This window comes from Bufo bufo, chromosome 9 (genome assembly GCF_905171765.1).
Source record: "Bufo bufo chromosome 9, aBufBuf1.1, whole genome shotgun sequence".
NCBI classification, from domain to species: Eukaryota; Metazoa; Chordata; class Amphibia; order Anura; family Bufonidae; genus Bufo; species Bufo bufo.
In genome coordinates, this window is record NC_053397.1 from 68,937,211 (window position 1) to 68,949,270 (window position 12,060).

Genomic DNA, 12,060 nt, shown 5'->3' on the forward strand with positions numbered 1-12,060 from the left:
AACAAAGGAGATGTCCGATTTCTACATGCCAATCCTATTTCCTGCATGACATCCGCCGTTGGGGGACAGTCGATATACACCCCCCATACACTTTATTCGGCTGATCCTGCTGAAATCGGCAGGTTTGGCTAACTTTCCCTAATTCTCTAAGACTGCAATCAAATGGCCATGCCCGATGGGATCAAATCCTGTCCTCGGCTCTACAGTTCCCACATGACGCCATGTTGCACATGTCTAGTTTAAGGCTACTAGGACATGGACAGAGGGCTGGACAAAACTGATTAAAAACATCTGTTCTACCTAAATCTAATCAGGTATCCAAAAAATAGCGTATATAGCCACAGGCTATGACAATTCAAACCTGACATTTGTATTGCTGTACATGGTAACTTAGTAAAATATCTATTTAAGAGGCATAGCAAGTTGGTTAGTCATTGTTCTATATTGTATTAAAAATATATTTGCTCAATGTAGGTCACATTATTCCGAACAAAACTAATACAAATCAATAGCTGAAAGTAAGCTCACCATTGTGGTGAATGGGCATCTCATAAAAGTGAAAGGGTTTAATCTAGTTATTAAATAAACAATGATTATACTTGGTTCTTTATAAGGGCCCCAGATCCAAATCCCATACAGAGCCATAGAGTAAAAGGATAACATTCTGTCTGCCTGAAGCCACCACAAGGGGGAGCTAACTGCAATCTCTTATGATTGGCTTCAATGTGTAAACAGTAATCTCCCTCTAGTGGTGGACGCAGGATCCCAGTGCATTTTCCACCCTGTCTATGCAGGAAACTTGGAGTTTTGGCCACTCTATAGACATAGTATCACATTTATTAGCACATACTGTTGGACCTATTAATATAAAATACCAAAATGGTGTTCAAAAGTGAACGTTTAACTAAGTTTTTACGTACTGCACTAAAGTGATTTCAAGGAGCCATCTACTGACCCCATCTAAAATACATCTACAAGTAGCCACTGACTGATGTGGAGTAACCAAGACACTAAACTGTATTAACAAAAACATAAAACCACCAACTAAGTTCACCTTTGAACACCACTTCATTCTATACATAGAGTAAAATGCAAAGAAATTTGACACTCGGCAAATAAATGGATTATATTCATCTTGTACTGATCACGAGCGAGTCCATTGATCCTCTACAGCTGCATTTAAAATTCACATCAGCCAGAATATACTGCTTGATCAGTGTCTGCACACAGCACGTTGTAATAATTTGTATTCTGGGAGATATTGGGGGAGATTTACCAATGCACTGTTACTCTCTGTAAGGGCCCATTCAGACGGCCGTATGAAAGGGTCCGCATCCTTTCCGCAATTCTGAATGAGGCCTTAGGCAGATTTATGCACACAGCTGTATCCAACTTGTGGTCCGCAAATCATAGATCCGCAAAATACGGATGCGTTCTGCATTTTTACTGCGGACTCACTGACGTGGTTCGCATTTTGCAGACATTCTTTTTGCGGAACAGACATATGGATGCAGAAAGCAGAAGTACGATCCATGTATTTTCCGCATCGGTATGTCTATTCTGCAAAAAGATAGAACGTGTCCTATACTTGGCCGCAAAATGAGGAGGACCACTGAGCCATTAAAGTTAATGCCCCCCCCCCCCCCCGAAAAAAAAGTTCCAATGCAGACATCATCTGTATTTTGTAGAAAGTAAAATACATACGTTCGTGTGCATGAGGCCTTAAAGTTTTTCCCTCTGTATGCCAGGTTCGAAAAGGTTGTCTGGCCTTGAAGCCAACAAAACCTGGTATCCTTCCCTGTCCCCTGAACATAAAAACCCACTCACCTGTGCGTGGTCCAGCTGCTTCTCCATTCCTGGCCACTTCCGGTCCCCCCTAGGACAGTGATGGCTAACCTCCAGCACTCCCAGCATGCTCCATTTATTTCTGTGGAGTTTTAAGATCAGCCAAGCAATTGTGTATCTTAGGAGTTGTAGTTTTACCACATCTGGACTGCCGGAGGCTAGCCATCACAGCCCTAGGACCAGGAAGCTGCTTAGTCCTGTGACTGCTGCAGCCAATCACAGGCCTCAGTGATCACAGTTGCTTGAATAGTACACCACAACTGTGACATAGTTTTTAAAGGATAACTGTCATATTTTCATAAAAAAAAAAAATCCATTTTAGCATATGTTACTGCTGCAGCAATCTTTAGTTCCTTCACTTAGCACTGTTTTCCTTGAGTTTTCCCCATAGTTACGGCTGTTTTGAATCTCCTACATTATGAGGATCTTCTCAAGATGGCTCCTCTGACAGTTCTCTGAGGCCAAAACTGCATTCCCTCAGGTCACATACACACTTGCTGTAGCCAGCAGCTTCCTGACAGCCAATCAGATTAGATTACTGAGACACAGGCCTCCTCACTCTGAAGCCTAATGCAGGTGTTCCGTTACATTACCATACCCTCGTCACTTTCGGCCGCACCGGACATGACGCGAGGAGGTGTGCCGCGCCGCGCAGGCGCACAACGACGCGGTAGGGAAATTTCACAGCAGAGTTAGCTGGACACCGGCCGACACTGCGCATGCGCTGGGAGCCTCACCAGTGGTTAGGGTAGGGAAAAAGCACGTCATGTCCGGTGCGGCCGAAAGTGACGAGGGTAGGGAAATCTCATGAGGTAGGGAAATGTAACGGAACACAGGCATGCAGTGTCAGGGACCGCCCCCTTTGTCTTCCTAGCCGGAGACAGATGAGCCATAGCAACGGTCTTTTAAGGGAGCAGTGGAAAGGGACAGAGGACATTACTGAAAGCTGTTATTATAAGGAAATTACAGATCTTTTGGCAATCATTGACAGACTTAGGCTACTTTCACACTTGCGTTCAGAGCGGATCCGTCTGCTGTCTGCACAGACGGATCCGCTCCTATAATGCAGGCGTTTGGATCCGTTCAGAACGGATCCGTCTGCATTATAGTTTAGAAAAAATTCTAAGTGTGAAAGTAGTTCAGACGGATCCGTCCAGACTTTACATTGAAAGTCAATGGGGGACGGATCAGTTTGAAAATTGAGCCATATTGTGTCAACTTCAAACGGATCCGTCCCCATTGACTTACATTGTAAGTCTGGACGGATCCGTTTGCCTCCGCACGGCCAGGCGGACACCTGAACGCTGCAAGCTGCGTTCGGGTGTCCGCCTGCTGAGCGGAGCGGAGACTGAACGCTGCCAGACTGATGCATTCTGAGCGGATCCGCATCCACTCAGAATGCATTCGGGCTGTACGGATGCGTTCGGGGCCGCTTGTGAGAGCCTTCAAACGGAGCTCACAAGCGGAGCCCCGAACGCTAGTGTGAAAGTAGCCTAACTCAGGTAAACATGCCTAGCTCTGATAAACTAGCAAATAAAAAATAATAATATGACAGTTACCCTTTAAGCCCCTGTGACTGTCCACAGCGGTCCCGGAAACAAGCCACTTCCTTGTAATGCAGGGTCCTACAGGTTTGTGGGTTATTATATGTTCGGGGGACAGGGGAGGACCCCAATGTCGGCTCCAAGGCCAGACGACTCCTTTAATAAATGCCCCCACAGTGTTTATACTAGGCTTGTACAGTGGTCTCCCTTACAAAAATCTAGACAAGCTGGTAATGAGGTGTCTACAATTCTGACGTACTGAAGCAGCAACCAGCAGAATTGTGAATACAGCTCTGGCCTATAATACAAACTCCAACTCTTGATCAGTTCAAGAGAAGTAACAAAAATTACTAAACTTTTTGTACAGATCATAATATATTTTCAGGTTTGGCACACATATACTTTTGGGGTGCCTCAGATGATTGCTCCCTCTGGAACTGCAAAACCTTTGCAGTAGAAGCAGGTAAGAGACATTCATTTTATCCAGTGCAGCGTTAGGTAAAATAACATGATACAACTGCTTACAATATGGTTCACATCACGATACATCATCAGCTACATTCAGGTCTCTTGAGAGATCCTCGCCACACATTAGGCTACTTTCACACTGACATTTCTGGGTCCGCTTGTGAGATCCGTTTCAGGGCTCTTACAAGATGCCCAAAACGGATCAGTTCAGCCCCAATGCATTCTGAATGGATAAGGATCCGCTCAGAATGCGTCAATTTTTGCCCCGTTGCGCCTCCATTCCGCTCTGGAGGCGGACACCAAACCGCTGGTGTCCGCCTGACGATGAGAAACCAAACGGATCCGTCCTGACTTACAATGTAAGTCAGTGGGGACGGATCTGTTTGTTTCCGCCTCCAGAGCAGAATGGAGGCGCAACGGAGCCAAACTGATGCAATGTAAGTCAGGACGGATCCGTTTTGACTTTAGAATTTTTTTTTAAAGAATAATGCAAACGGATACAAGCGTTTGCATTATCGGTGCGGATCCGTCTGTGCAGATACAAGACGGATCCGCACCTAACGCAGGTGTGAAAGTAGCTTAAAATCCAAGGCAATACAGTATGAAAGGCACATTAGTATATTGAGGCACGTAAACATAAGGCAAGGTTTACACTACACAAACCTGGTGCAGATCTGCAGAAGCTACAGCACCGAGCATTGTGCGCGTTTAACTGAAATCCGGTTTGGCGGTAATAGAGGGGTCTTCCCTTGTAGTGCTGCCTGTACAATACATGGATATGTTCTTCCTTCATTAACTCATTGGGTAGAGGAGCAATAATTATAAAGTGAGGCTCCGCTAAGATTGGCTGAAATGCTGGAGACGGGAATAAGGGCTCATGCACAAGGAAGTATTTTTTCCATGTCCGTTCAGTTTTTTTTTTGTGGCCCGTATGCGGAACCATTCACTTCAATGGGGGCCGCAAAAAAACTGAAATGTCTGCGTGGCCGTTCCGCAAATAAAAAAAATAGAACATTTCCTATTTTTGTCCGCATTCCGGACACGGATAGGACTGTTTTATTAGAGGCCGGCAGTTCTGTTCCGCAAAAAGCAGCATGCGCACGGCTGGTATCCATGTTTTGCGCGTCTGCAATATGCGGACTGCGAAACATCCAATGGCCGTGTGCATGAGCTCTAAAGGATATTCACTTTTTTTTTTTTTTTTTTTATCTCCAGCCTGAAGTGCTGCCCCACCTTTGGGTCAGTACAATATGGAGGGACACTGAGTCAGGAGTCCTCAGAGGATTTGCATTTTTCCGTTAGCAGGGATTTTTATTTTATTTTTTAATTTTTATTAAAGGGGTATTTTGGTTATAACAAAAGGTGGGACCTACACTCGACATTTGTGGCATATCTTAGATATAAGGGACAACCCTGCCATCTGCGGAGCTCCCACAGAAATGAATGACGAGGCGGTGTGCGTTTCTAACCAGCTGCTCTGTTCATTTCAGGGGGGATCCACAGGATACGGGGTTTCCAGTGATCGTTATACCCTATCCTTGTTATAACTGGAATACCCCATTAAAGAGGTTGTCCCATATATCTAGGATATGCCTCAAATGTCAGATAGGAGAGGGTCCCAGAGGTGAGACTCACACCTATCTCGAGAACAGATCCCCCAAAGTGAAGGGAGAGGAGCCACACGTGCACAGCCGCCCTCCATGTGCGCTGTGTGCTCTCCTTCACTTCACAGGCCCCGCTCTCAAGATAGGACCAGATATGCCACAAATGTTTAGATGGAAAACCCCTTTAAGAAGTTAAAAACGACAGCTCATCAGTTCATAAAATCTCATTCACATTTACATAGGACCTGTAACGTCTCCTGACATGTCAGTTTTAGTAAACATTTCTATTCCCCATGTAATAACCAAGCCTGGAACATCTTTTCTCATAACTCTACGCTGTGCTGTTCCTCTGTTATCCCTCCAAGAAATTTATGAATAAATTGAAAACCTGGGGTTCCTTGGTCCTACAATGTCCACACTACTAGCAGTGATTGGAAAGTGTTAGGCCTCTTTCAGACGACCGTTTTTTGTGTTCCGTATACGGAAGCGTTCATTTCAATGGTTCCAGAAAAAAAATGGAATGTACTCCATATGCATTCCGTTTCGGTATTTCCGTTCCGTTGAAAGATAGAACATGTCCCATTATTGCCCGCAAGTCACGTTCCGTGGCTCCATTCAAGTCAATGGGTCCGCAAAAAAAAACCCGGAATACATACAGAAATGCATCCGTATGTCTTCCGTATCTGTTCTGTTTTTGTGGAACCATCTATTGAAAATTTTATGCCCAGCCCAATTTTTTCTATGTAATTACTGTAGACTGTATATGCCATACGGAAAAACGGAACGGAAACACGACGGAAACAAAAAACGGAACAACGGATCCGTGAAAAACAGACCGCAAAATACTGAAAAAGCCATACAGTCATGTGAAAGAGGCCTTAGACTGTGTAGAGACACACCCCAAACTGGTAACACCCAGTTGTAAATGTATTCATGCATTTATAGGAGTAATAAAAGAGGAACACCACAATGCAGAATTCTAAGAAGATGCTCTAGAAATGCTATTTCATGGAGAATACAACTATTTGCTAAAGTAGACATCTCAGGAGAGCGGAGAGAGGTCCATTTTAATATGAAGTTATTACATTATCCGAGTATGATGAAAAGCAGCATAAAAACAATAACTATCACCCAGTGTGAGACTCACTGTTCTGTAGTAGTAATAGCACTGTGCAGACTGATGTACGCATGGTTAGTCTTAAAGGGGTTTTCCAGAATATTTTAACTGATGATCTACCCTCTGGATCAGTCATCAGTATGTGATCGGTGAGGGTCACAGGGCCCCCGCCAAATCAGCTGTTTGAAAAGGCACCAGAGCTAGCAAGAACACTGCTGCCTTCTTGCAGCTTTGCCAGGTGACATCACGTTCATCGGTCTCATGTCTTAGGCGCAGCTCAGCCCCACTGAAGTGAATGAGCTGCAATACCAAGCACGGCCGCTATGCAATGTGAGCTCGGCGAGCTACTGCGATTGATGGCGCCTTCCAAACAGCTGATTGGCTGGGGTCCCGGGTGTTGGACCCTCAGCAATCAAATACTGATGACTGATCCTGAGAATAGGTCATCAGTTAAAATATCTCAGAAGACCCCTTTAAAAGGCATATTCCAGTTTCATCAAATAGATATTATTTTAAGGACTTTTTCAGTATACTAGCTGCACCAACTGCTCATGATTTTCCGGATCTCTGCTTTATGTTAAAATTCACTGTTATCTTCTAATGGGCGGGGCCTGCGTGTTAGTCACATGACCAGGACAGATTCCTTATGAATGGTAGCAAGCAGAGATGGCACGGAAAGTATACTGGAAAATTGTAAAATTTTTAATATACAATAAAATGACATTTCTTTGATGAACCAGAATACCCCTTTAAGCCTTGTTTATGCAAGCATCATACAGGTCCACTTTCCATCGGCTGACTGTCAAACCTTCCCTCGCTTTAATCTGTTCCCATTCTGGATAAAAGATACACAATGAAAAATGAGCCCATAATATGTGCATTTAAACACGGCCTTATCCAGAAACCATTCTGAATTTACATGGCCAGAGCTCCCCCATCTACACAGCCATCACTCATATACCAGCGCTGTAGGATATACAGTAAGGCATTAGACATAGGTTGGCAGAACCTGTCTATTTCAGTGGGACCGGCTCACCATCTAATGTGTATGGGGGTCAGCCGACTCTCCACTGACGGCAGAGTTCAGGGAAGAGGAGGATCAGGCTGTTGGATTTCAACATGCTTGATCCTTTTGTTTTCAGATAATCTGGCACTGGCTTTCTCTCCTTTCCCTGTTCAGGACACATGCATGCAGTGCCAATCCGAGATTGTACATTTAAGGGGGCATTCACACGACCATATGAGTTTTGCGGTCCGCAAAAAATATGGTTGAACTCTGTGTTGCATTTTTTTTTTTTTTTGCGGATCCATTGCAACAATGCCTATTCTTGTCCGTAAAACAGACAGGAATATGACATGTTCTATCTTTTTTGCTGGACTACACATTTTTGCGAACCCAAATAAATGCAAATGCAAAAAATGCGGATCAGATATGGACCAAAAATACGGTCGTGTGAATGGGGCCTAAGAGGGAGTAGGGAGATATTGCTGTGACAGCTATCTAGTGTGTATGGATGAAATATACAAGTGCGTGTTTGTAACATGATTGGATGCAACTTTATCTTTAAAAAGTATAAAAATATTCTTACTAGTGTTGAAAGAAGCGAGCTTCAGATGCTTCATCCGAAGTCGCTTTGTTCAAAACTTCGGAATAATACTGTACGGAGATTCGCCTCCGTACAGTATTAGAATGTATGGGCTCCGATGAGCCAAAGTTATTGAATAACTTTGGTAGTTGATTTTTAAAGTGGAAAACCACTTTAAAACTTGAAACCGACTAGTACGACTAGTACCTCGGAACCAAAGCAGAGTTCGGTTTTAAGTTTTAAAGTGGTTTCCCACTTTAAAAATCAACTACTGAAGTTATTCAACTAAGTCACGCGCAACTTCGTAAATAACTTACTTCGGCTCATCGGAGCCCATACATTCCAATACTGTACGGAGACGAATCTCCGTACAGTATTATTCTGAAGTTATGAACGAAGCGACTCCGGATGAAGCATCTGAAGTTCGCTTTGTTCAACACTAAGTCTTACCATATGACCAGAGATGAATGTAGGGAGCTGCATACATAAAACGGGCAGTGTAAACTACATAGTCATGTTAGCAGTGTGACAAGGGTTAGTAGTGGGATTTAATCCCTTTATACTGGCCCGTGGCTTCTATAATATAACAAATGAGATGTTCTACACGTCGGTTTTTATAAATGAGCGCAGATCTTACATGCCACTATTACAGTAGATACACAGAGGTGATTTAAAAATAGGATTTTCTTGTCACGTAGCTGAAAGCTGCAGAAATACTATATTTATAGCTCTATTATATAGACTCCCATATGAAGTCACCGATTGTAGAAATATTCTACCTTCCATGTCACCCAACAGTGAATATATCTGACGACTGATGTTAAACAATGCCTTCTCCGAAAAAAAAATATCCATTTTCAATTATGGCATTCTCAGTCAAGATCCCAAAGGGCCTCTGGAAAATGAGACCTGGATTCTAATTGGCAGCTATGGACAATGGAGTGGCTCTTGAGATTTGCTAGGCCGGGTTAAGAACATAAGTTTGACACCTTCCACATCAATGCCCTCAGAGGTCTACTTACCCTATTCTATTGCCATGTGCAATTAATGATGAACTCATCATGGAAACACATTGTGGATAAAGGTATGGATGGAGTTCTCTCTTAAGGCGCCCATACACCATCAATAGCTGGTGGTCAAACACTCTTTCAACCTACAGCTATTTTACCAGGCTGAACCTAGTATGCAGGTATTGTCGTGGTGAGAAGGGAATAAGCCACTGCCAGCCGCCTCTGGTTGTGGCTTACCTCCCTTGTGAACAATAGAATCAGGTGTTAAAATTCAACATGCCTGATTCTTCTTTCCCCAAAATCATCCTTCATGGAAAGTCATCTCACCTCTATAGACGTAAGATGTATGGACACCTTTATTTCCACCATTAGTTAGCCTGTTGAGATGGTTAATAGTATAGGCATACCTATAGACCAGTAACGTGCAGAAGTTCCTTCTCACGAATGTCGTTTTACAACAGAATCACAATATCCTTGTCCATAAGAGCCTTATATATACAGCTATGACCTGGGCCAAGAAGACCACATAGAACCGGCTTTGAGTCTAGTGTCCAGTGATGAGACTATTAAAAAGTTAATTACAATGAAAACAGTCTACTCAAATGACAGAAGGTCTGGATGAGGACCCTCGTTATCTAAAGTTGGTTTCCTTGGCCAAGAATGGTTGCCTTGGCCTTCTATAAGGTCCTCGTGGCTGGAGCAGGATTTCACCCCTATTTTGTCAGAGTTGTGAGAGGATTCCTTAAGATTTGTGTCAGAGGACTCCTTGTGAATAAGGTCGGGGACAGACAGTGCTATCTCCGGAAAGACTTCATTTTGGCTCTCTGTAGATTCTGAAACATCAGCTTCAGCTTTTCCATTAGGTAATGTATCTGGAAGGCATGTGGGCGTTTGAGGATCGCTGATTTCAGTGACATTTTCAGAAGTGACATCAATGGCTAAATCCAAGCTAACTGCAGGAGAAATAACTTGCTTTTCTGGACTGCTCAATACAGGGTTTGGAGAGATCATCATATCTTGAGTTGTCTTCAAAGCTCGGGAGACTCTCTTTTTTATTACTGGTGGAGGTGGTTCAAGTCTGGGGAAAGTCTCAATAAACTTGGATCTGAAACAGTTGACACAACAATATTCAGTGTGGTAATTCAGCAATGAAAATAAATCTGATCTTAAAACACACATATAAATTACACCATGAATACAACGGTCACTGTGCAAACTGAAATGGGTGTAAGGCATACAAGGGAATCCAGGTGTGAAAAACCATGCTGTGTGATTGGATAATTATTTTATGTAACTCATATCAGACCTCACATACATAATTATATTCAGGTCTATGGTTGGACTCCCAATAATGGTGTAATAGTAAATGCATACCGACTTCGAGACAGTAAGAATGTCAAACACACAGTACAGGTATTCAGAGCACACTCGTAGTGTGGCCTATGGATCTCCATGTGTATCTGTGCCCAGGGTGCGTGAGGCAAACCACAGTTCTAGCAGAAGACAATATCAGTACATCAAACACATTTGTAGACTATTTCGCTTCAGCCCCAAGTTCTGTGCCTAGAGATGAACATAAATTTCAGATTTTGGCTGCCTGCAGCCACCAATAACGGGAGGACTGCTATGAAGCCTTAGATATAGAGAATTTTTTTTAGATATGTCAGTGGTTAGCTTAAGAAGTGCCAAGTTTCAGTCTGCAAACTTTTTCCCTTCATTTCCAGCCCCTGATATGCATTTTGCAACCGATTCCTAGTTTCAGACTTTTCTTTTCGTGGATATGTTCCTAACAGTAAGGCCTCTTGCACGCGAACGTTGTGTGCCGTGGCCGTATTCACTTGAATGGGTCCGCAATCACAGAGATGCGGAACGGACGCACAGATCGGAGAATTTTTTGCGCTGCGGACGGATCACGGACCCATTCAAGTTGAATGGGTCTCGATCCGTCCCGGCCGCCGCACGGACGTTGCCCGTGCATTAGGAACCGCATATTGCGGTCCCCAATGCACGGAACGGATGCACAACGTTTGTGTGCAAGAGGCCTAATACATGCTGAATTTGAGGTCTGTGTGCCCAGACTGCTGCTGTCTTCGCTAGCTCTCATCTATCAGCACAGCTTGATTCTGTACTGCATTTCCCTTCTGCAGCTCATAATGGATCTCATCTCCCCTATGCTGATACTCAGGGTGTGGGATTCCTCCCTTCAAAAGTTTGAAGAGGTTGTCCTTTTTTCACTGATACACATTGCGATTCACCCCCTCCCCGTGCAAACTGCCCTTTTTACACTCCTCCCTATGCGCATCTCATACAGTACAGCTTGTATGACCTGCCCTCCCTGAAGCCTTGGATGCTTCCCTTACTAACCACATTCTTCTCTCCTGGGTACAATCTCCTCCGATCCCTTGCACTAGCTCTGACACTGAGAAAAGGAAAGGGGAGTGCCGAGAGAGCTGGCACAGCCAGAAACGGTGTAATGTGGCATTTATTTCAGAAGCAACAGCTCAGTCGGCTATCTGAAGTGGTTGTACAGCCTCTACAGCAGCAAAATAGTAGAACTTGTTTTTAAATGAAGACTATTTAGAAAGATGCTGAATTTTGAATTTAGGAAGCAATGTGCCCATAGCCTTTAATAATAAAAGCATGTGCAACAAGCTCCTAAGCTGCCTCTAGTGGTAAATACCAGTCGACAGCATATATTATTTAATTATGTCTATGCAGGGAATGTGACCTCAGTATCTGAAAAATGGCATTCTGACATCTACAATAATCAGCTAAGAAGGTTGGACTTAAAAAATGGCATGTTGTTAAAAAGTGGAGATTCAGTATAAAGGATAAATGGGGTTCACCGTTAAAGGAATTATTAAAGTGCAATTCCATCCATATACA

The 12,060-nt window shown here is 43.6% G+C and overlaps 1 protein-coding gene and 1 long non-coding RNA gene across 3 annotated transcripts in view; one reads left to right on the forward strand and one right to left on the reverse strand.

Annotated features, from left to right (window-relative positions):
• Positions 1-4,863: 4,863 nt before the first annotated feature.
• On the forward strand, positions 4,864-11,618 carry LOC120978745. The gene is made up of 3 exons (XR_005774182.1): positions 4,864-5,559; positions 6,711-6,720; positions 11,609-11,618. It is a non-coding gene; the product is annotated as an uncharacterized LOC120978745 (long non-coding RNA).
• Positions 8,367-12,060, reverse strand: part of LOC120978744 (carboxyl-terminal PDZ ligand of neuronal nitric oxide synthase protein-like) — a 106,026-nt gene continuing 102,332 nt past the window's right edge. For both annotated transcript variants that reach the window (XM_040407060.1, XM_040407059.1), the window contains exon 12: positions 8,367-10,279. In XM_040407060.1, the coding sequence (XP_040262994.1) occupies positions 9,769-10,279 (511 nt within the window). In that variant the 3' untranslated portion in view covers positions 8,367-9,768. The remainder of the gene's footprint in view (positions 10,280-12,060) is intronic.